This window comes from Oncorhynchus mykiss, unplaced genomic scaffold (genome assembly GCF_013265735.2).
Source record: "Oncorhynchus mykiss isolate Arlee unplaced genomic scaffold, USDA_OmykA_1.1 un_scaffold_212, whole genome shotgun sequence".
NCBI lineage: Eukaryota > Metazoa > Chordata > Actinopteri > Salmoniformes > Salmonidae > Oncorhynchus > Oncorhynchus mykiss.
In genome coordinates, this window is record NW_023493683.1 from 365,758 (window position 1) to 393,000 (window position 27,243).

General features: G+C 42.1%; 1 protein-coding gene across 1 annotated transcript in view; it reads right to left on the reverse strand.

The window, feature by feature from the left end:
- Positions 1-10,137: 10,137 nt before the first annotated feature.
- The window catches only part of LOC110513598 (mast/stem cell growth factor receptor kita), a 97,186-nt gene continuing 80,080 nt past the window's right edge, over positions 10,138-27,243 (reverse strand). Inside the window, exons 19-21 of the mRNA XM_036972919.1 lie at positions 11,507-11,606; positions 10,911-11,016; positions 10,138-10,607 (exon numbers count right to left, since the gene is read on the reverse strand). Of these exons, the coding sequence (XP_036828814.1) occupies positions 10,458-10,607; positions 10,911-11,016; positions 11,507-11,606 (356 nt within the window). The 3' untranslated portion in view covers positions 10,138-10,457. The remainder of the gene's footprint in view (positions 10,608-10,910; positions 11,017-11,506; positions 11,607-27,243) is intronic.

The window sequence follows — 27,243 nt, forward strand, 5'->3', positions numbered from 1 at the left end:
TTTCTAGAACTGTTATTTCACCAATACACACCGTGGTGGTTTCTAGAACTGTTATTTCACCAAAACACACCGTGGTGGTTTCTAGAACTGTTATTTCACCAATACACACTGTGGTGGTTTCTAGAACTAACTGTTATTTCACCAATACACACTGTGGTGGTTTCTAGAACTAACTGTTATTTCACCAATACACACCGTGGTGGTTTCTAGAACTGTTATTTCACCAATACACACCGTGGTGGTTTCTAGAACTAACTGTTATTTCCCCAATACACACCGTGGTGGTTTCTAGAACTGTTATTTCACCAATACACACCGTGGTGGTTTCTAGAACTAACTGTTATTTCACCAATACACACCGTGGTGGTTTCTAGAACTGTTATTTCACCAATACACACTGTGGTGGTTTCTAGAACTGTTATTTCACCAATACACACCGTGGTGGTTTCTAGAACTGTTATTTCACCAATACACACCGTGGTGGTTTCTAGAACTGTTATTTCACCAATACACACCGTGGTGGTTTCTAGAACTGTTATTTCACCAATACACACCGTGGTGGTTTCTAGAACTGTTATTTCACCAATACACACCGTGGTGGTTTCTAGAACTAACTATTATTTCACCAATACACACCGTGGTGGTTTCTAGAACTAACTGTTATTTCACCAATACACACCATGGTGGTTTCTAGAACTAACTGTTATTTCACCAATACACACCGTGGTGGTTTCTAGAACTAACTGTTATTTCACCAATACACACCGTGGTGGTTTCTAGAACTAACTGTTATTTCACCAATACACACCGTGGTGGTTTCTAGAACTAACTGTTATTTCACCAATACACACCGTGGTGGTTTCTAGAACTAACTGTTATTTCACCAATACACACCGTGGTGGTTTCTAGAACTGTTATTTCACCAATACACACCGTGGTGGTTTCTAGAACTAACTGTTATTTCACCAATACACACCGTGGTGGTTTCTAGAACTAACTGTTATTTCACCAATACACACCGTGGTGGTTTCTAGAACTAACTGTTATTTCACCAATACACACCGTGGTGGTTTCTAGAACTGTTATTTCACCAATACACACCGTGGTGGTTTCTAGAACTAACTGTTATTTCACCAATACACACCGTGGTGGTTTCTAGAACGGTTATTTCACCAATACACACCGTGGTGGTTTCTAGAACTAACTGTTATTTCACCAATACACACCATGGTGGTTTCTAGAACTAACTGTTATTTCACCAATACACACCGTGGTGGTTTCTAGAACTAACTGTTATTTCACCAATACACACCGTGGTGGTTTCTAGAACTGTTATTTCACCAATACACACCGTGGTGGTTTCTAGAACTGTTATTTCACCAATACACACCGTGGTGGTTTCTAGAACTAACTGTTATTTCACCAATACACACCGTGGTGGTTTCTAGAACTGTTATTTCACCAATACACACCATGGTGGTTTCTAGAACTGTTATTTCACCAATACACACCGTGGTGGTTACTAGAACTAACTGTTATTTCACCAATACACACCATGGTGGTTTCTAGAACTGTTATTTCACCAATACACACCGTGGTGGTTTCTAGAACTAACTGTTATTTCACCAATACACACCGTGGTGGTTTCTAGAACTAACTGTTATTTCACCAATACACACCATGGTGGTTTCTAGAACGGTTATTTCACCAATACACACTGTGGTGGTTTCTAGAACTGTTATTTCACCAATACACACCGTGGTGGTTTCTAGAACTAACTGTTATTTCACCAATACACACCATGGTGGTTTCTAGAACTGTTATTTCACCAATACACACCGTGGTGGTTTCTAGAACTAACTGTTATTTCACCAATACACACAATGGTGGTTTCTAGAACTGTTATTTCACCAATACACACCGTGGTGGTTTCTAGAACTAACTGTTATTTCACCAATACACACCGTGGTGGTTTCTAGAACTGTTATTTCACCAATACACACCGTGGTGGTTTCTAGAACTAACTGTTATTTCACCAATACACACCATGGTGGTTTCTAGAACTAACTGTTATTTCACCAATACACACCGTGGTGGTTTCTAGAACTGTTATTTCACCAATACACACCGTGGTGGTTTCTAGAACTGTTATTTCACCAATACACACCGTGGTGGTTTCTAGAACTGTTATTTCACCAATACACACCGTGGTGGTTTCTAGAACTGTTATTTCACCAATACACACCGTGGTGGTTTCTAGAACTAACTGTTATTTCACCAATACACACCGTGGTGGTTTCTAGAACTAACTGTTATTTCACCAATACACACCGTGGTGGTTTCTAGAACTGTTATTTCACCAATACACACCGTGGTGGTTTCTAGAACTGTTATTTCACCAATACACACCGTGGTGGTTTCTAGAACTAACTGTTATTTCACCAATACACACCGTGGTGGTTTCTAGAACGGTTATTTCACCAATACACACCGTGGTGGTTTCTAGAACTAACTGTTATTTCACCAATACACACCATGGTGGTTTCTAGAACTAACTGTTATTTCACCAATACACACCGTGGTGGTTTCTAGAACTGTTATTTCACCAATACACACCGTGGTGGTTTCTAGAACTGTTATTTCACCAATACACACCGTGGTGGTTTCTAGAACTGTTATTTCACCAATACACACCGTGGTGGTTTCTAGAACTAACTGTTATTTCACCAATACACACCGTGGTGGTTTCTAGAACGGTTATTTCACCAATACACACCGTGGTGGTTTCTAGGGCTAACTGTTATTTCACCAATACACACCATGGTGGTTTCTAGAACTAACTGTTATTTCACCAATACACACCGTGGTGGTTTCTAGAACTAACTGTTATTTCACCAATACACACCGTGGTGGTTTCTAGAACTGTTATTTCACCAATACACACCGTGGTGGTTTCTAGAACTGTTATTTCACCAATACACACCGTGGTGGTTTCTAGAACTAACTGTTATTTCACCAATACACACCGTGGTGGTTTCTAGAACTGTTATTTCACCAATACACACCATGGTGGTTTCTAGAACTGTTATTTCACCAATACACACCGTGGTGGTTACTAGAACTAACTGTTATTTCACCAATACACACCATGGTGGTTTCTAGAACTGTTATTTCACCAATACACACCGTGGTGGTTTCTAGAACTAACTGTTATTTCACCAATACACACCGTGGTGGTTTCTAGAACTGTTATTTCACCAATACACACCATGGTGGTTTCTAGAACGGTTATTTCACCAATACACACTGTGGTGGTTTCTAGAACTGTTATTTCACCAATACACACCGTGGTGGTTTCTAGAACTAACTGTTATTTCACCAATACACACCATGGTGGTTTCTAGAACTGTTATTTCACCAATACACACCGTGGTGGTTTCTAGAACTAACTGTTATTTCACCAATACACACAATGGTGGTTTCTAGAACTGTTATTTCACCAATACACACCGTGGTGGTTTCTAGAACTAACTGTTATTTCACCAATACACACCGTGGTGGTTTCTAGAACTGTTATTTCACCAATACACACCGTGGTGGTTTCTAGAACTAACTGTTATTTCACCAATACACACCATGGTGGTTTCTAGAACTAACTGTTATTTCACCAATACACACCGTGGTGGTTTTTAGAACTAACTGTTATTTCACCAATACACACCGTGGTGGTTTCTAGAACTAACTGTTATTTCACCAATACACACCGTGGTGGTTTCTAGAACTAACTGTTATTTCACCAATACACACCGTGGTGGTTTCTAGAACTGTTATTTCACCAATACACACCATGGTGGTTTCTAGAACTGTTATTTCACCAATACACACCATGGTGGTTTCTAGAACTAACTGTTATTTCACCAATACACACCATGGTGGTTTCTAGAACTGTTATTTCACCAATACACACCGTGGTGGTTTCTAGAACTAACTGTTATTTCACCAATACACACCATGGTGGTTTCTAGAACTAACTGTTATTTCACCAATACACACCGTGGTGGTTTCTAGAACTAACTGTTATTTCACCAATACACACCGTGGTGGTTTCTAGAACTAACTGTTATTTCACAAATACACACCATGGTGGTTTCTAGAACTGTTATTTCACCAATACACACCGTGGTGGTTTCTAGAACTAACTGTTATTTCACCAATACACACCGTGGTGGTTTCTAGAACTAACTGTTATTTCACCAATACACACCATGGTGGTTTCTAGAACTAACTGTTATTTCACCAATACACACCGTGGTGGTTTCTAGAACTAACTGTTATTTCACCAATACACACCATGGTGGTTTCTAGAACTGTTATTTCACCAATACACACCGTGGTGGTTTCTAGAACTAACTGTTATTTCACCAATACACACCGTGGTGGTTTCTAGAACTAACTGTTATTTCACCAATACACACCATGGTGGTTTCTAGAACTAACTGTTATTTCACCAATACACACCGTGGTGGTTTCTAGAACTAACTGTTATTTCACCAATACACACCGTGGTGGTTTCTAGAACTAACTGTTATTTCACCAATACACACCATGGTGGTTTCTAGAACTAACTGTTATTTCACCAATACACACCATGGTGGTTTCTAGAACTAACTGTTATTTCACCAATACACACCGTGGTGGTTACTAGAACTGTTATTTCACCAATACACACCATGGTGGTTTCTAGAACTAACTGTTATTTCACCAATACACACCGTGGTGGTTTCTAGAACTAACTGTTATTTCACCAATACACACCGTGGTGGTTTCTAGAACTAACTGTTATTTCACCAATACACACCGTGGTGGTTTCTAGAACTAACTGTTATTTCACCAATACACACCATGGTGGTTTCTAGAACTAACTGTTATTTCACCAATACACACCATGGTGGTTTCTAGAACTGTTATTTCACCAATACACACCGTGGTGGTTTCTAGAACTAACTGTTATTTCACCAATACACACCATGGTGGTTTCTAGAACTAACTGTTATTTCACCAATACACACCATGGTGGTTTCTAGAACTGTTATTTCACCAATACACACCGTGGTGGTTTCTAGAACTGTTATTTCACCAATACACACCGTGGTGGTTTCTAGAACTGTTATTTCACCAATACACACCGTGGTGGTTTCTAGAACTAACTGTTATTTCACCAATACACACCGTGGTGGTTTCTAGAACTAACTGTTATTTCACCAATACACACCGTGGTGGTTTCTAGAACTGTTATTTCACCAATACACACTGTGGTGGTTTCTAGAAATCCTGCTAGTTTACTGGTTAAAAACCAGCTCAGAAACCTTACTTACCAGGTAACCCCAACTAGTTTTAATGTACACTTTTTCCAGGTAACTCCAACGAGTTTAATGTACACTTACCAGGTAATCCCAACTAGTTTTAATGTACACTTACCAGGTAATCCCAACTAGTTTTAATGTACACTTAACGGGTAATCCCAACTAGTTTTAATGTACACTTACCGGGTAATCCCAACTAGTTTACTGTACACTTACCGGGTAACTCCAACTAGTTTTACTGTACACTTACCAGGTAATCCCAACTAGTTTTAATGTACATTTACCAGGTAATCCCAACTAGTTTAATGTACACTTACCAGGTAACCCTAACTAGTTTAATGTACACTTACCAGGTAATCCCAACTAGTTTAATGTACACTTACCAGGTAACCCTAACTAGTTTAATGTACACTTACCAGGTAATCCCAACAAGTTTAATGTACACTTACCAGGTAATCCCAACTAGTTTAATGTACACTTACCAGGTAATCCCAACTAGTTTCAATGTACACTTACCAGGTAATCCCAACTAGTTTACTGTACACTTACCAGGTAACTCCAACTAGTTTTAATGTACACTTACCAGGTAACCCTAACTAGTTTTAATGTACACTTACCAGGTAATCCCAACTAGTTTTAATGTACACTTACCAGGTAATCCCAACTAGTTTTAATGTACACTTACCGGGTAATCCCAACTAGTTTAATGTACACTTACCAGGTAATCCCAACTAGTTTGAATGTACATTTACCAGGTCATCCCAACTAGTTTAATGTACACTTACCAGGTAATCCCAACTAGTTTTAATGGGGCTCTTCTGACGTGCATTTCCTCTTCCTGTCACCAGGTGTGTTCTCCCTCTCTCCCAAAGCAACATGGGAAATGTAGTGTTTCCTGTATTCTAAACCCTTCTCCTCCCTCTCCCAAAGCAACATGGAAACATAGTGTTTCCTGTATTCTAAACCCTTATCCTCCCTCTCTCCCAAAGCAACATGGGAAACATAGTGTTTCCTGTATTCTAAACCCTTCTCCTCCCTCTCTACCAAAGCAACATGGGAAACATAGTGTTTCCTGTATTCTAAACCCTTCTCCTCCCTCTCTCCCAAAGCAACATGGGAAACATAGTGTTTCCTGTATTCTAAACCCTTCTCCTCCCGTTCTCCCTCGGTCAATATGAAAATAAAACCCGATTTACAAATGTATTGTTGGTTGTGTGTTTTTGTCGCTTACTTTACAGGAGCAGTGACGGCCTCCACTGGAACACACACACACACACACACACACACACACCATACCACCACACACACACCATACCACCACACACACACCATACCACCACACACACACACCATACCACCACACACACACACCATACCACCACACACACACACCATACCACCACACACACACCATACCACCACACACACACCATACCACAACACACACACACACCATACCACCACACACACACCATACCACAACACACACACACACCATACCACAACACACACACACACACACCTGACACACACACACACACACCATATCACCACACACACACACACACCATACCACCACACACACACACACACACCATATCACCACACACACGACACACACACCATACCACCACACACACACACACACCATACCACCACACACACACACACACACCATACCACCACACACACACCTGACACACACACCATAGTTCCAGTACTTTCTTTATTACAAGCCAACCAGCTGTATGAAAACATCCTCAGCCTCCAAACCGTTCACGGTCCCGTTACAGAAGGAGCCCGTTTTTACCAGTCAGAGCCTCTCCTGGCTTCATTCATCACATACATTCTCTGCATCAAAACCACATACTATTAACATAAAACAAACCCTGAACATAAAGCTAAAGTTAATGTATTTACACATGAAGAGTTGGTTTCCAGACAGAGCCTCTCCTGGTTCTATGTTTCCCAGTCAGAGCCTCTCCTGTCTTCATTCATCACATACAGTCTCTGCATCAAAACCAACACACACACACACTATTAACATAAAACAAACCCTAAAAGCACATAAAGCTAATGTATTTACACATGAAGAGTTGGTTTCCCAGACAGAGCCTCTCCTGGTTCTATGTTTCCCAGACAGAGCCTACTCCTGGTTCTATGTTTCCCAGACAGAGTCTACTCCTGGTTCTATGTTTCCCAGACAGAGCCTACTCCTGGTTCTATGTTTCCCAGACAGAGTCTACTCCTGGTTCTATGTTTCCCAGACAGAGTCTACTCCTGGTTCTATGTGTCCCAGACAGAGCCTACTCCTGGTTCTATGTTTCCCAGACAGAGCCTACTCCTGGTTATATGTGTCCCAGACAGAGCCTACTCCTGGTTCTATGTATTCACTACAAAAAATCTGACCTCCTCATGAGGGACCGCAGTGGCTCACTGGTCTGCGTACCCACGTTCATAAAATAAAACATTATAGACTTAATCTCTTGCAATTCTACACAGTTTGCCATAAAATGGAGAGAAATATTTGCAGTTTTTGTATATAATATCTGAGTGAGAGTGACAAACAAAATTAATGGGGGCCCCCGGTCGGTAATGAGACCATAATTACTACAAGTTTAGATAGCTGGCTAGACTCATTTACCAATTGTATTTTTTAAAACATTTTTGCAGACAAGGGCTACAATGTATTTTTCCAGTTCAGGCACAATTTAGATTTTGGCCACTAGATGGCAGCAGTGTATGTGCATTTTTGTTGACTGATCCAATTAATCATTGCATTTCAGTTAAAAATGTTGTATCAAGTCTGCCCAAATGTGCCTAATTGGTTTATTGATACATGTCATAACTCTGCCCTCTCCTCAAACAATAGCATGGTATTATTTCACTGTAATAGCTACTGTAAATTGGGCCGTGCATTTAGATTACCAGGCATTTAAGCTTTCTGCCCATATCAGATATGTCTATGTCCTGGGAAATGTTCTGATGATGATAGTGTATACTGTATATGGTCAGAACAGCTGTGTTAGTAGATCTACATGCTGTATAGATGTGTCAGTCAGCCTATAGCGTATTGGTTCTTTAAACTAACAGCTGTGTTAGTAGATCTACATACTGTATAGATGTGTCAGTCAGCCTATAGCGTATTGGTTCTTTTAAACTAACTGCTGTGTCAGTTCATACTGTATTGATACTGTATTGTATATTGCCTCTAATATTGCATTAAATGACCATTTTATTTTCAGCGATCTCTTTGAACTTCTAGGCCTCTTCACGCTGATAAGGGGGAAACTTGCTGAATGATCAGAGAAATGATAGTCCAAGCTTTTTCTTTTAGGCTTATTTACAGAAAAAATTAATCCTGGATGCTTTGACAGCAATAGACTGGGGGGGGGGGGGGGGGGGGCGACCAATTGGATTGCGGTCTGCTCAAGTGTGCAGCAGCGCCCATCATTGTTGGCTCAATAACCACCATGTTTAATTGAACATTGTTATCAGGAAATATATTCCATGAAGTGTGGAAATCAGCCAATCAGGAATCAGGAAATCAGCTCTTGTGCCGCCTAGTGACCTTAATGATTACCGCACCACTTCAAGACTTCCTGGTCTAGCTAAAGTTCTACAATCCTGAAACCCAATCAGGGTTTAGGCCTGGACATCCAATCAGGAATCAGGAAATCAGCTCTTGTGCGTAAGGACGGGGAATAGTAGTGATCTTAATGATTACCGCACCACTTCAAGACTTCCTGGTCTAGCTAAAGTTCTAGAATCCTTGGTGAATGTACAACTTTGTTATTTTTTTAATGAATGTAAACCCAATCAGGGTTTAGGCCTTGACATCCAATCAGGGTTTAGGCCTGGACACCCAATCAGGGTTTAGGCCTGGACACCCAATCAGGGTTTAGGCCTGGACACCCAATCAGGGTTTAGGCCTGGACACCCAATCAGGGTTTAGGCCTGGACACCCAATCAGGGTTTAGGCCTGGACACCCAATCAGGGCTTAGGCCTGGACACCCAATCAGGGCTTAGGCCTGGACATCCAATCAGGGTTTAGGCCTGGACATCCAATCAGGGTTTAGGCCTGGACATCCAATCAGGGTTTAGGCCTTGACATCCAATCAGGGTTTAATATTGTGTATTGTATTGTGTATATGAATGTGTAGGTTATTGTGTATATGAATGTGTATTGTATTGTGTATATGAATGTGTAGGTTATTGTGTATATGAATGTGTATGTTATTGTGTATATGAATGTGTAGGTTATTGTGTATATGAATGTGTAGGTTATTGTGTATATGAATGTGTATTGTATTGTGTATATGAATGTGTAGGTTATTGTGTATATGAATGTGTAGGTTATTGTGTATATGAATGTGTAGGTTATTGTGTATATGAATGTGTAGGTTATTGTGTATATGAATGTGTAGGTTATTGTGTTGTGTAGGTTATTGTGTTGTGTAGGTTAATGTGTTGTGTAGGTTATTGTGTTGTGTAGGTTATTGTGTTGTGTAGGTTATTGTGTTGTGTAGGTTAATGTGTTGTGTAGGTTATTGTGTTGTGTAGGTTATTGTGTTGTGTAGGTTATTGTGTATATGAATGTGTAGGTTAATGTGTATATGAATGTGTAGGTTATTGTGTATATGAATGTGTAGGTTAATGTGTATATGAATGTGTAGGTTGTGTTGTGTAGGTTATTGTGTTGTGTAGGTTAATGTGTATATGAATGTGTAGGTTAATGTGTATATGAATGTGTAGGTTGTGTTGTGTAGGTTATTGTGTTGTGTAGGTTATTGTGTATATGAATGTGGAGGTTATTGTGTTGTGTCCCATATGGCGGCACACAATTTGGCCCAGCGTCGTCCAGGGGACAGGCCGTCATTGTAAATAAGAATTTGTTCTTAACCGACTTGCCTAGTTACATAAAGGTTACATAAAGGTTACATAAAGGTTACATACTATATGAATTGCATCACAGACCAATCAATACGAAGAGAGAGTGTGTCCATTAACAGTGTCCTAGTCCACAAAATTGGCGCTGCTGAGTTTGTAGGTGTGTGTGTGTGTGTGTGTGTGTGTGTGTGTCCGTCCATTATTCAGACAGTGTCGTAGTCCAGAAACACATCAGCAGTATTCAGCAGTAGTGGTTGTGTCGGGGCCGTAGTGCTGCTCACTGAGCTCAGTCTGTGAGACGCTGCCCTCTGCTGGTCTGGAGGAACAGCTCCATAGCTCAGGTTCAGGTACACCTGCACACACACCAACAGACAAACAACACAACACAGACAAACATCAACACAGAATTTAGGCATGTTATATTAAACATTAATATACAATTGAGGGTATGAACATTCATATTAATACGTAAATGTAAATCGATAAATCCATATAAAACTATACTATTTATGAACCTACATTCTTGGTGTTTTCTGGCCGTAGTAGTTAAAATAATTATACCAAGTTATTGATTCCATTTAAATTCGACACAACTTCAATTGACATATATTGATAATGTTTTCAACAAAACGATGCTGAACAGTTCCAGAACGTACATTCTTGGTGTGTTCTGACAGTAGTAGTTCAGTCGTCTCGACTACTTTCCTAAAGGAAGGTCTCTTCAGAGGGTCCTCACTCCAACAGGACAACATCATGTCATAACTGGAGAGAGACAGAGAGAGACAGAGACAAAGAGAGAGAAAGAGAGAGAGAGAGACAGAGAGAGACAGACAGACAGACAGAGAGAGAGAGAGAGAGGAGAAACAGGGGTCACAAAACAAGCACAATTTACATGCGAGTCATTTAGCAGACTCTCTTATCCAGAGAGACTGACAGTAGGGAGTCATTTAGCAGACTCTCTTATCCAGAGAGACTGACAGTAGGGAGTCATTTAGCAGACTCTCTTATCCAGAGAGACTGACAGTAGGGAGTCATTTAGCAGACTCTCTTATCCAGAGAGACTGACAGTAGGGAGTCATTTAGCAGACTCTCTTATCCAGAGAGACAGACAGTAGGGAGTCATTTAGCAGACTCTCTTATCCAGATAAGTCTGCTAAATGACTCCCTACTGTGTCTTCATCTTAAGATCGCTAGGTGGGACAACCACTCAGTCATAGTAAGTATATTTTTCAAAATCACACACACTCCTTACATTTCTCTGGGAGCCACATCAGGTCTGTTCATTCTGTGTCCTTCCTGGATCATCCTGTAGAACGCTGAACCCACCTGCATACCAGGGTATGGACTGCTGCCTACACACACACACACACACACAGAGACAGACACACACAGAGACAGACAGACACACACAGACACAAACACAGACACACAGTTAGTATATTCCCCAAACATGTGTGCCTGCATGCCTTTGTGTGTGTGAGTATATAGACTGTATCCAAGGTTACTAGTTACCATGTGACCAGACATCACTCTGAAGGGTTACTATAGTTACCATGTGACCAGACATCACTCTGAAGGGTTACTATAGTTACCATGTGACCAGACATCACTCTGAAGGGTTACTATAGTTACCATGTGACCAGACATCACTCTGAAGGGTTACTATAGTTACCATGTGACCAGTCATCACTCTGAAGGGTTACTATAGTTACCATGTGACCAGACATCACTCTGAAGGGTTACTATAGTTACCATGTGACCAGACATCACTCTGAAGGGTTACTATAGTTACCATGTGACCATACATCACTCTGAAGGGTTACTATAGTTACCATGTGACCAGTCATCACTCTGAAGAGTTACTATAGTTACCATGTGACCAGACATCACTCTGAAGGGTTACTATAGTTACCATGTGACCAGTCATCACTCTGAAGGGTTACTATAGTTACCATGTGACCAGACATCACTCTGAAGGGTTACTATAGTTAGCATGTGACCAGACATCACTCTGAAGGGTTACTATAGTTACCATGTGACCAGACATCACTCTGAAGGGTTACTATAGTTACCATGTGACCAGTCATCACTCTGAAGGGTTACTATAGTTACCATGTGACCAGTCATCACTCTGAAGGGTTACTATAGTTACCATGTGACCAGACATCACTCTGAAGGGTTACTATAGTTACCATGTGACCAGTCATCACTCTGAAGGGTTACTATAGTTACCATGTGACCAGACATCACTCTGAAGGGTTACTATAGTTACCATGTGACCAGTCATCACTCTGAAGGGTTACTATAGTTACCATGTGACCAGTCATCACTCTGAAGGGTTACTATAGTTACCATGTGACCAGACATCACTCTGAAGGGTTACTATAGTTACCATGTGACCAGACATCACTCTGAAGGGTTACTATAGTTACCATGTGACCAGACATCACTCTGAAGGGTTACTAGTTACCATGTGACCAGACATCACTCTGAAGGGTTACTATAGTTACCATGTGACCAGACATCACTCTGAAGGGTTACTAGTTACCATGTGACCAGACATCACTCTGAAGGGTTACTATAGTTATCATGTGACCAGACATCACTCTGAAGGGTTACTATAGTTACCATGTGACCAGACATCACTCTGAAGGGTTACTATAGTTACCATGTGACCAGACATCACTCTGAAGGGTTACTAGTTACCATGTGACCAGACATCACTCTGAAGGGTTACTATAGTTACCATGTGACCAGACATCACTCTGAAGGGTTACTAGTTACCATGTGACCAGACATCACTCTGAAGGGTTACTAGTTACCATGTGACCAGACATCACTCTGAAGGGTTACTATAGTTACCATGTGACCAGACATCACTCTGAAGGGTTACTAGTTACCATGTGACCAGACATCACTCTGAAGGGTTACTATAGTTACCATGTGACCAGACATCACTCTGAAGGGTTACTAGTTACCATGTGACCAGACATCACTCTGAAGGGTTACTAGTTACCATGTGACCAGACATCACTCTGAAGGGTTACTAGTTACCATGTGACCAGACATCACTCTGAAGGGTTACTATAGTTACCATGTGACCAGACATCACTCTGAAGGGTTACTATAGTTACCATGTGACCAGACATCACTCTGAAGGGTTACTATAGTTACCATGTGACCAGACATCACTCTGAAGGGTTACTATAGTTACCATGTGACCAGACATCACTCTGAAGGGTTACTAGTTACCATGTGACCAGACATCACTCTGAAGGGTTACTATAGTTACCATGTGACCAGACATCACTCTGAAGGGTTACTATAGTTACCATGTGACCAGACATCACTCTGAAGGGTTACTAGTTACCATGTGACCAGACATCACTCTGAAGGGTTACTATAGTTACCATGTGACCAGACATCACTCTGAAGGGTTACTATAGTTACCATGTGACCAGACATCACTCTGAAGGGTTACTATAGTTACCATGTGACCAGACATCACTCTGAAGGGTTAAAGTTGATTTTGAGGGTCTTCTAAAGACCCCCAACATTGATTATGTTGTTATTAATAATTTGCTTATGTGCCATTATACTTATTCTCACTGTATAGCTGAATATATTGAGGCCTCTGTCTGTGTCAAGCTCTCTACCAAAACCCACAGCCCCGCGTCTGTGAGAAGAGGTGAGAAAAAGGGACTGTGGATGACAGCGAGACACAGCGTCTGTTTTTCTCTGAAACCAGGGCAGATTTACCTACTGCTGAGACAGGTTCTCAGAAACCTTGTGTTTAGAATAACTGGGTCTTTAAACTGCACATGCAGGGTTTGACACCATGAGGTTTGATCTATAGAAGATCCTGTCTTTCTTTAGTTCACAACTCAGGAGAGACGTCAGTTGTATGTTGATCTTTGACTTCTGTCAACAGCTGTATTCTAATTCAAATATCTTAATTTTATATATTCACATTTTGAGTATTCCTTATTTGTTAAGTAAATAACGTAGACCAGAAAACGTAAAACCAACAACTCTCCAAGGTTACTATAGTTACCATGTGACCAGACATCAGTCTCCAAGGTGACTATAGATACCATGTGACCAGACATCAGTCTCCTAGGTGACTATAGTTACCATGTGACCAGACATCAGTCTCCTAGGTGACTATAGTTACCATGTGACCAGACATCAGTCTCCAAGGCGACTATAGATACCATGTGACCAGACATCAGTCTCCTAGGTGACTATAGTTACCATGTGACCAGACATCAGTCTCCTAGGTGACTATAGTTACCATGTAACCAGACATCAGTCTCCAAGGTGACTATAGATACCATGTGACCAGACATCAGTCTCCAAGGTGACTATAGTTACCATGTGACCAGACATCAGTCTCCAAGGTGACTATAGTTACCATGTGACCAGACATCAGTCTCCAAGGTGACTATAGTTACCATGTGACCAGACATCAGTCTCCAAGGTTACTATAGTTACCATGTGACCAGACATCAGTCTCCAAGGTGACTATAGATATCATGTGACCAGACATCAGTCTCCTAGGTGACTATAGTTACCATGTGACCAGACATCAGTCTCCAAGGTGACTATAGTTACCATGACATCAGTCTCCAAGGTGACTATAGATACCATGTGACCAGACATCAGTCTCCAAGGTGACTATAGATACCATGTGACCAGACATCAGTCTCCAAGGTGACTATAGATACCATGTGACCAGACATCAGTCTCCAAGGTGACTATAGATACCATGTGACCAGACATCAGTCTCCAAGGTGACTATAGATACCATGTGACCAGACATCAGTCTCCAAGGTGACTATAGATACCATGTGACCAGACATCAGTCTCCAAGGTGACTATAGTTACCATGTGACCAGACATCAGTCTCCAAGGTGACTATAGTTACCATGTGACCAGACATCAGTATCCAAGGTGACTATAGATACCATGTGACCAGACATCAGTCTCCAATGTGACTATAGTTACCATGTGACCAGACATCAGTCTCCAAGGTGACTATAGATACCATGTGACCAGACATCAGTCTCCAAGGTGACTATAGTTACCATGACATCAGTCTCCTAGATGACTATAGATACCATGTGACCAGACATCAGTCTCCTAGGTGACTATAGATACCATGTGACCAGACATCAGTCTCCAAGGTGACTATAGATACCATGTGACCAGACATCAGTCTCCAAGGTGACTATAGATACCATGTGACCAGACATCAGTCTCCAATGTGACTATAGATACCATGTGACCAGACATCAGTCTCCAAGGTGACTATAGTTACCATGACATCAGTCTCCTAGATGACTATAGATACCATGTGACCAGACATCAGTCTCCAAGGTGACTATAGATACCATGTGACCAGACATCAGTCTCCAAGGTGACTATAGATACCATGTGACCAGACATCAGTCTCCAAGGTGACTATAGATACCATGTGACCAGACATCAGTCTCCAAGGTGACTATAGATACCATGTGACCAGACATCAGTCTCCAAGGTGACTATAGTTACCATGTGACCAGACATCAGTCTCCAAGGTGACTATAGATACCATGTGACCAGACATCAGTCTCCAAGGTGACTATAGATACCATGTGACCAGACATCAGTCTCCAAGGTGACTATAGTTACCATGACATCAGTCTCCTAGATGACTATAGATACCATGTGACCAGACATCAGTCTCCAAGGTGACTATAGATACCATGTGACCAGACATCAGTCTCCAAGGTGACTATAGTTACCATGACATCAGTCTCCTAGATGACTATAGATACCATGTGACCAGACATCAGTCTCCAAGGTTACTATAGTTACCATGTGACCAGACATCAGTCTCCTAGGTGACTATAGTTACCATGTGACCAGATATCGGTCTCCAAGGTGACTATAGCTACCATGTGACCAGACATCAGTCTCCAAGGTGACTATAGTTACCATGTGACCAGACATCAGTCTCCAAGGTGACTATAGCTACCATGTGACCAGACATCAGTCTCCAATGTGACTATAGATACCATGTGACCAGACATCAGTCTCCAAGGTGACTATAGTTACCATGACATCAGTCTCCTAGATGACTATAGATACCATGTGACCAGACATCAGTCTCCAAGGTGACTATAGATACCATGTGACCAGACATCAGTCTCCAAGGTGACTATAGATACCATGTGACCAGACATCAGTCTCCAAGGTGACTATAGATACCATGTGACCAGACATCAGTCTCCAAGGTGACTATAGATACCATGTGACCAGACATCAGTCTCCAAGGTGACTATAGTTACCATGTGACCAGACATCAGTCTCCAAGGTGACTATAGATACCATGTGACCAGACATCAGTCTCCAAGGTGACTATAGATACCATGTGACCAGACATCAGTCTCCAAGGTGACTATAGTTACCATGACATCAGTCTCCTAGATGACTATAGATACCATGTGACCAGACATCAGTCTCCAAGGTGACTATAGATACCATGTGACCAGACATCAGTCTCCAAGGTGACTATAGTTACCATGACATCAGTCTCCTAGATGACTATAGATACCATGTGACCAGACATCAGTCTCCAAGGTTACTATAGTTACCATGTGACCAGACATCAGTCTCCTAGGTGACTATAGTTACCATGTGACCAGATATCGGTCTCCAAGGTGACTATAGCTACCATGTGACCAGACATCAGTCTCCAAGGTGACTATAGTTACCATGACATCAGTCTCCTAGATGACTATAGATACCATGTGACCAGACATCAGTCTCCAAGGTGACTATAGATACCATGTGACCAGACATCAGTCTCCAAGGTGACTATAGATACCATGTGACCAGACATCAGTCTCCAAGGTGACTATAGATACCATGTGACCAGACATCAGTCTCCAAGGTGACTATAGATACCATGTGACCAGACATCAGTCTCCAAGGTGACTATAGTTACCATGTGACCAGACATCAGTCTCCAAGGTGACTATAGATACCATGTGACCAGACATCAGTCTCCAAGGTGACTATAGATACCATGTGACCAGACATCAGTCTCCAAGGTGACTATAGTTACCATGACATCAGTCTCCTAGATGACTATAGATACCATGTGACCAGACATCAGTCTCCAAGGTGACTATAGATACCATGTGACCAGACATCAGTCTCCAAGGTGACTATAGTTACCATGACATCAGTCTCCTAGATGACTATAGATACCATGTGACCAGACATCAGTCTCCAAGGTTACTATAGTTACCATGTGACCAGACATCAGTCTCCTAGGTGACTATAGTTACCATGTGACCAGATATCGGTCTCCAAGGTGACTATAGCTACCATGTGACCAGACATCAGTCTCCAAGGTGACTATAGTTACCATGACATCAGTCTCCTAGATGACTATAGATACCATGTGACCAGACATCAGTCTCCAAGGTGACTATAGATACCATGTGACCAGACATCAGTCTCCAAGGTGACTATAGATACCATGTGACCAGACATCAGTCTCCAAGGTGACTATAGATACCATGTGACCAGACATCAGTCTCCAAGGTGACTATAGATACCATGTGACCAGACATCAGTCTCCAAGGTGACTATAGATACCATGTGACCAGACATCAGTCTCCAAGGTGACTATAGTTACCATGTGACCAGACATCAGTCTCCAAGGTGACTATAGTTACCATGTGACCAGACATCAGTATCCAAGGTGACTATAGATACCATGTGACCAGACATCAGTCTCCAATGTGACTATAGTTACCATGTGACCAGACATCAGTCTCCAAGGTGACTATAGATACCATGTGACCAGACATCAGTCTCCAAGGTGACTATAGTTACCATGACATCAGTCTCCTAGATGACTATAGATACCATGTGACCAGACATCAGTCTCCTAGGTGACTATAGATACCATGTGACCAGACATCAGTCTCCAAGGTGACTATAGTTACCATGACATCAGTCTCCAAGGTGACTATAGTTACCATGACATCAGTCTCCTAGATGACTATAGATACCATGTGACCAGACATCAGTCTCCAAGGTGACTATAGATACCATGTGACCAGACATCAGTCTCCAAGGTGACTATAGATACCATGTGACCAGACATCAGTCTCCAAGGTGACTATAGATACCATGTGACCAGACATCAGTCTCCAAGGTGACTATAGATACCATGTGACCAGACATCAGTCTCCAAGGTGACTATAGTTACCATGTGACCAGACATCAGTCTCCAAGGTGACTATAGATACCATGTGACCAGACATCAGTCTCCAAGGTGACTATAGATACCATGTGACCAGACATCAGTCTCCAAGGTGACTATAGTTACCATGACATCAGTCTCCTAGATGACTATAGATACCATGTGACCAGACATCAGTCTCCAAGGTGACTATAGATACCATGTGACCAGACATCAGTCTCCAAGGTGACTATAGTTACCATGACATCAGTCTCCTAGATGACTATAGATACCATGTGACCAGACATCAGTCTCCAAGGTTACTATAGTTACCATGTGACCAGACATCAGTCTCCTAGGTGACTATAGTTACCATGTGACCAGATATCGGTCTCCAAGGTGACTATAGCTACCATGTGACCAGACATCAGTCTCCAAGGTGACTATAGTTACCATGTGACCAGACATCAGTCTCCAAGGTGACTATAGCTACCATGTGACCAGACATCAGTCTCCAATGTGACTATAGATACCATGTGACCAGACATCAGTCTCCAAGGTGACTATAGTTACCATGACATCAGTCTCCTAGATGACTATAGATACCATGTGACCAGACATCAGTCTCCAAGGTGACTATAGATACCATGTGACCAGACATCAGTCTCCAAGGTGACTATAGATACCATGTGACCAGACATCAGTCTCCAAGGTGACTATAGATACCATGTGACCAGACATCAGTCTCCAAGGTGACTATAGATACCATGTGACCAGACATCAGTCTCCAAGGTGACTATAGTTACCATGTGACCAGACATCAGTCTCCAAGGTGACTATAGATACCATGTGACCAGACATCAGTCTCCAAGGTGACTATAGATACCATGTGACCAGACATCAGTCTCCAAGGTGACTATAGTTACCATGACATCAGTCTCCTAGATGACTATAGATACCATGTGACCAGACATCAGTCTCCAAGGTGACTATAGATACCATGTGACCAGACATCAGTCTCCAAGGTGACTATAGTTACCATGACATCAGTCTCCTAGATGACTATAGATACCATGTGACCAGACATCAGTCTCCAAGGTTACTATAGTTACCATGTGACCAGACATCAGTCTCCTAGGTGACTATAGTTACCATGTGACCAGATATCGGTCTCCAAGGTGACTATAGCTACCATGTGACCAGTCATCACTCTGAAGGGTTACTATAGTTACCATGTGACCAGTCATCACTCTGAAGGGTTACTATAGTTACCATGTGACCAGACATCACTCTGAAGGGTTACTATAGTTACCATGTGACCAGACATCACTCTGAAGGGTTACTATAGTTACCATGTGACCAGACATCACTCTGAAGGGTTACTAGTTACCATGTGACCAGACATCACTCTGAAGGGTTACTATAGTTACCATGTGACCAGACATCACTCTGAAGGGTTACTAGTTACCATGTGACCAGACATCACTCTGAAGGGTTACTATAGTTATCATGTGACCAGACATCACTCTGAAGGGTTACTATAGTTACCATGTGACCAGACATCACTCTGAAGGGTTACTATAGTTACCATGTGACCAGACATCACTCTGAAGGGTTACTAGTTACCATGTGACCAGACATCACTCTGAAGGGTTACTATAGTTACCATGTGACCAGACATCACTCTGAAGGGTTACTAGTTACCATGTGACCAGACATCACTCTGAAGGGTTACTAGTTACCATGTGACCAGACATCACTCTGAAGGGTTACTATAGTTACCATGTGACCAGACATCACTCTGAAGGGTTACTAGTTACCATGTGACCAGACATCACTCTGAAGGGTTACTATAGTTACCATGTGACCAGACATCACTCTGAAGGGTTACTAGTTACCATGTGACCAGACATCACTCTGAAGGGTTACTAGTTACCATGTGACCAGACATCACTCTGAAGGGTTACTAGTTACCATGTGACCAGACATCACTCTGAAGGGTTACTATAGTTACCATGTGACCAGACATCACTCTGAAGGGTTACTATAGTTACCATGTGACCAGACATCACTCTGAAGGGTTACTATAGTTACCATGTGACCAGACATCACTCTGAAGGGTTACTATAGTTACCATGTGACCAGACATCACTCTGAAGGGTTACTATAGTTACCATGTGACCAGACATCACTCTGAAGGGTTACTATAGTTACCATGTGACCAGACATCACTCTGAAGGGTTACTAGTTACCATGTGACCAGACATCACTCTGAAGGGTTACTATAGTTACCATGTGACCAGACATCACTCTGAAGGGTTACTAGTTACCATGTGACCAGACATCACTCTGAAGGGTTACTATAGTTATCATGTGACCAGACATCACTCTGAAGGGTTACTATAGTTACCATGTGACCAGACATCACTCTGAAGGGTTACTATAGTTACCATGTGACCAGACATCACTCTGAAGGGTTACTAGTTACCATGTGACCAGACATCACTCTGAAGGGTTACTATAGTTACCATGTGACCAGACATCACTCTGAAGGGTTACTAGTTACCATGTGACCAGACATCACTCTGAAGGGTTACTAGTTACCATGTGACCAGACATCACTCTGAAGGGTTACTATAGTTACCATGTGACCAGACATCACTCTGAAGGGTTACTAGTTACCATGTGACCAGACATCACTCTGAAGGGTTACTATAGTTACCATGTGACCAGACATCACTCTGAAGGGTTACTAGTTACCATGTGACCAGACATCACTCTGAAGGGTTACTAGTTACCATGTGACCAGACATCACTCTGAAGGGTTACTAGTTACCATGTGACCAGACATCACTCTGAAGGGTTACTATAGTTACCATGTGACCAGACATCACTCTGAAGGGTTACTATAGTTACCATGTGACCAGACATCACTCTGAAGGGTTACTATAGTTACCATGTGACCAGACATCACTCTGAAGGGTTACTATAGTTACCATGTGACCAGACATCACTCTGAAGGGTTACTAGTTACCATGTGACCAGACATCACTCTGAAGGGTTACTATAGTTACCATGTGACCAGACATCACTCTGAAGGGTTACTATAGTTACCATGTGACCAGACATCACTCTGAAGGGTTACTAGTTACCATGTGACCAGACATCACTCTGAAGGGTTACTATAGTTACCATGTGACCAGACATCACTCTGAAGGGTTACTATAGTTACCATGTGACCAGACATCACTCTGAAGGGTTACTATAGTTACCATGTGACCAGACATCACTCTGAAGGGTTAAAGTTGATTTTGAGGGTCTTCTAAAGACCCCCAACATTGATTATGTTGTTATTAATAATTTGCTTATGTGCCATTATACTTATTCTCACTGTATAGCTGAATATATTGAGGCCTCTGTCTGTGTCAAGCTCTCTACCAAAACCCACAGCCCCGCGTCTGTGAGAAGAGGTGAGAAAAAGGGACTGTGGATGACAGCGAGACACAGCGTCTGTTTTTCTCTGAAACCAGGGCAGATTTACCTACTGCTGAGACAGGTTCTCAGAAACCTTGTGTTTAGAATAACTGGGTCTTTAAACTGCACATGCAGGGTTTGACACCATGAGGTTTGATCTATAGAAGATCCTGTCTTTCTTTAGTTCACAACTCAGGAGAGACGTCAGTTGTATGTTGATCTTTGACTTCTGTCAACAGCTGTATTCTAATTCAAATATCTTAATTTTATATATTCACATTTTGAGTATTCCTTATTTGTTAAGTAAATAACGTAGACCAGAAAACGTAAAACCAACAACTCTCCAAGGTTACTATAGTTACCATGTGACCAGACATCAGTCTCCAAGGTGACTATAGATACCATGTGACCAGACATCAGTCTCCTAGGTGACTATAGTTACCATGTGACCAGACATCAGTCTCCTAGGTGACTATAGTTACCATGTGACCAGACATCAGTCTCCAAGGCGACTATAGATACCATGTGACCAGACATCAGTCTCCTAGGTGACTATAGTTACCATGTGACCAGACATCAGTCTCCTAGGTGACTATAGTTACCATGTAACCAGACATCAGTCTCCAAGGTGACTATAGATACCATGTGACCAGACATCAGTCTCCAAGGTGACTATAGTTACCATGTGACCAGACATCAGTCTCCAAGGTGACTATAGTTACCATGTGACCAGACATCAGTCTCCAAGGTGACTATAGTTACCATGTGACCAGACATCAGTCTCCAAGGTTACTATAGTTACCATGTGACCAGACATCAGTCTCCAAGGTGACTATAGTTACCATGTGACCAGACATCAGTCTCCAAGGTGACTATAGTTACCATGTGACCAGACATCAGTCTCCAAGGTGACTATAGATACCATGTGACCAGACATCAGTCTCCAAGGTGACTATAGATACCATGTGACCAGACATCAGTCTCCAAGGTGACTATAGTTACCATGACATCAGTCTCCTAGATGACTATAGATACCATGTGACCAGACATCAGTCTCCAAGGTGACTATAGATACCATGTGACCAGACATCAGTCTCCAAGGTGACTATAGTTACCATGACATCAGTCTCCTAGATGACTATAGATACCATGTGACCAGACATCAGTCTCCAAGGTTACTATAGTTACCATGTGACCAGACATCAGTCTCCTAGGTGACTATAGTTACCATGTGACCAGATATCGGTCTCCAAGGTGACTATAGCTACCATGTGACCAGACATCAGTCTCCAAGGTGACTATAGTTACCATGTGACCAGACATCAGTCTCCAAGGTGACTATAGCTACCATGTGACCAGACATCAGTCTCCAATGTGACTATAGATACCATGTGACCAGACATCAGTCTCCAAGGTGACTATAGTTACCATGACATCAGTCTCCTAGATGACTATAGATACCATGTGACCAGACATCAGTCTCCAAGGTGACTATAGATACCATGTGACCAGACATCAGTCTCCAAGGTGACTATAGATACCATGTGACCAGACATCAGTCTCCAAGGTGACTATAGATACCATGTGACCAGACATCAGTCTCCAAGGTGACTATAGATACCATGTGACCAGACATCAGTCTCCAAGGTGACTATAGTTACCATGTGACCAGACATCAGTCTCCAAGGTGACTATAGATACCATGTGACCAGACATCAGTCTCCAAGGTGACTATAGATACCATGTGACCAGACATCAGTCTCCAAGGTGACTATAGTTACCATGACATCAGTCTCCTAGATGACTATAGATACCATGTGACCAGACATCAGTCTCCAAGGTGACTATAGATACCATGTGACCAGACATCAGTCTCCAAGGTGACTATAGTTACCATGACATCAGTCTCCTAGATGACTATAGATACCATGTGACCAGACATCAGTCTCCAAGGTTACTATAGTTACCATGTGACCAGACATCAGTCTCCTAGGTGACTATAGTTACCATGTGACCAGATATCGGTCTCCAAGGTGACTATAGCTACCATGTGACCAGTCATCACTCTGAAGGGTTACTATAGTTACCATGTGACCAGTCATCACTCTGAAGGGTTACTATAGTTACCATGTGACCAGACATCACTCTGAAGGGTTACTATAGTTACCATGTGACCAGACATCACTCTGAAGGGTTACTATAGTTACCATGTGACCAGACATCACTCTGAAGGGTTACTAGTTACCATGTGACCAGACATCACTCTGAAGGGTTACTATAGTTACCATGTGACCAGACATCACTCTGAAGGGTTACTAGTTACCATGTGACCAGACATCACTCTGAAGGGTTACTATAGTTATCATGTGACCAGACATCACTCTGAAGGGTTACTATAGTTACCATGTGACCAGACATCACTCTGAAGGGTTACTATAGTTACCATGTGACCAGACATCACTCTGAAGGGTTACTAGTTACCATGTGACCAGACATCACTCTGAAGGGTTACTATAGTTACCATGTGACCAGACATCACTCTGAAGGGTTACTAGTTACCATGTGACCAGACATCACTCTGAAGGGTTACTAGTTACCATGTGACCAGACATCACTCTGAAGGGTTACTATAGTTACCATGTGACCAGACATCACTCTGAAGGGTTACTAGTTACCATGTGACCAGACATCACTCTGAAGGGTTACTATAGTTACCATGTGACCAGACATCACTCTGAAGGGTTACTAGTTACCATGTGACCAGACATCACTCTGAAGGGTTACTAGTTACCATGTGACCAGACATCACTCTGAAGGGTTACTAGTTACCATGTGACCAGACATCACTCTGAAGGGTTACTATAGTTACCATGTGACCAGACATCACTCTGAAGGGTTACTATAGTTACCATGTGACCAGACATCACTCTGAAGGGTTACTATAGTTACCATGTGACCAGACATCACTCTGAAGGGTTACTATAGTTACCATGTGACCAGACATCACTCTGAAGGGTTACTATAGTTACCATGTGACCAGACATCACTCTGAAGGGTTACTATAGTTACCATGTGACCAGACATCACTCTGAAGGGTTACTAGTTACCATGTGACCAGACATCACTCTGAAGGGTTACTATAGTTACCATGTGACCAGACATCACTCTGAAGGGTTACTAGTTACCATGTGACCAGACATCACTCTGAAGGGTTACTATAGTTATCATGTGACCAGACATCACTCTGAAGGGTTACTATAGTTACCATGTGACCAGACATCACTCTGAAGGGTTACTATAGTTACCATGTGACCAGACATCACTCTGAAGGGTTACTAGTTACCATGTGACCAGACATCACTCTGAAGGGTTACTATAGTTACCATGTGACCAGACATCACTCTGAAGGGTTACTAGTTACCATGTGACCAGACATCACTCTGAAGGGTTACTAGTTACCATGTGACCAGACATCACTCTGAAGGGTTACTATAGTTACCATGTGACCAGACATCACTCTGAAGGGTTACTAGTTACCATGTGACCAGACATCACTCTGAAGGGTTACTATAGTTACCATGTGACCAGACATCACTCTGAAGGGTTACTAGTTACCATGTGACCAGACATCACTCTGAAGGGTTACTAGTTACCATGTGACCAGACATCACTCTGAAGGGTTACTAGTTACCATGTGACCAGACATCACTCTGAAGGGTTACTATAGTTACCATGTGACCAGACATCACTCTGAAGGGTTACTATAGTTACCATGTGACCAGACATCACTCTGAAGGGTTACTATAGTTACCATGTGACCAGACATCACTCTGAAGGGTTACTATAGTTACCATGTGACCAGACATCACTCTGAAGGGTTACTAGTTACCATGTGACCAGACATCACTCTGAAGGGTTACTATAGTTACCATGTGACCAGACATCACTCTGAAGGGTTACTATAGTTACCATGTGACCAGACATCACTCTGAAGGGTTACTAGTTACCATGTGACCAGACATCACTCTGAAGGGTTACTATAGTTACCATGTGACCAGACATCACTCTGAAGGGTTACTATAGTTACCATGTGACCAGACATCACTCTGAAGGGTTACTATAGTTACCATGTGACCAGACATCACTCTGAAGGGTTAAAGTTGATTTTGAGGGTCTTCTAAAGACCCCCAACATTGATTATGTTGTTATTAATAATTTGCTTATGTGCCATTATACTTATTCTCACTGTATAGCTGAATATATTGAGGCCTCTGTCTGTGTCAAGCTCTCTACCAAAACCCACAGCCCCGCGTCTGTGAGAAGAGGTGAGAAAAAGGGACTGTGGATGACAGCGAGACACAGCGTCTGTTTTTCTCTGAAACCAGGGCAGATTTACCTACTGCTGAGACAGGTTCTCAGAAACCTTGTGTTTAGAATAACTGGGTCTTTAAACTGCACATGCAGGGTTTGACACCATGAGGTTTGATCTATAGAAGATCCTGTCTTTCTTTAGTTCACAACTCAGGAGAGACGTCAGTTGTATGTTGATCTTTGACTTCTGTCAACAGCTGTATTCTAATTCAAATATCTTAATTTTATATATTCACATTTTGAGTATTCCTTATTTGTTAAGTAAATAACGTAGACCAGAAAACGTAAAACCAACAACTCTCCAAGGTTACTATAGTTACCATGTGACCAGACATCAGTCTCCAAGGTGACTATAGATACCATGTGACCAGACATCAGTCTCCTAGGTGACTATAGTTACCATGTGACCAGACATCAGTCTCCTAGGTGACTATAGTTACCATGTGACCAGACATCAGTCTCCAAGGCGACTATAGATACCATGTGACCAGACATCAGTCTCCTAGGTGACTATAGTTACCATGTGACCAGACATCAGTCTCCTAGGTGACTATAGTTACCATGTAACCAGACATCAGTCTCCAAGGTGACTATAGATACCATGTGACCAGACATCAGTCTCCAAGGTGACTATAGTTACCATGTGACCAGACATCAGTCTCCAAGGTGACTATAGTTACCATGTGACCAGACATCAGTCTCCAAGGTGACTATAGTTACCATGTGACCAGACATCAGTCTCCAAGGTTACTATAGTTACCATGTGACCAGACATCAGTCTCCAAGGTGACTATAGATATCATGTGACCAGACATCAGTCTCCTAGGTGACTATAGTTACCATGTGACCAGACATCAGTCTCCAAGGTGACTATAGTTACCATGACATCAGTCTCCAAGGTG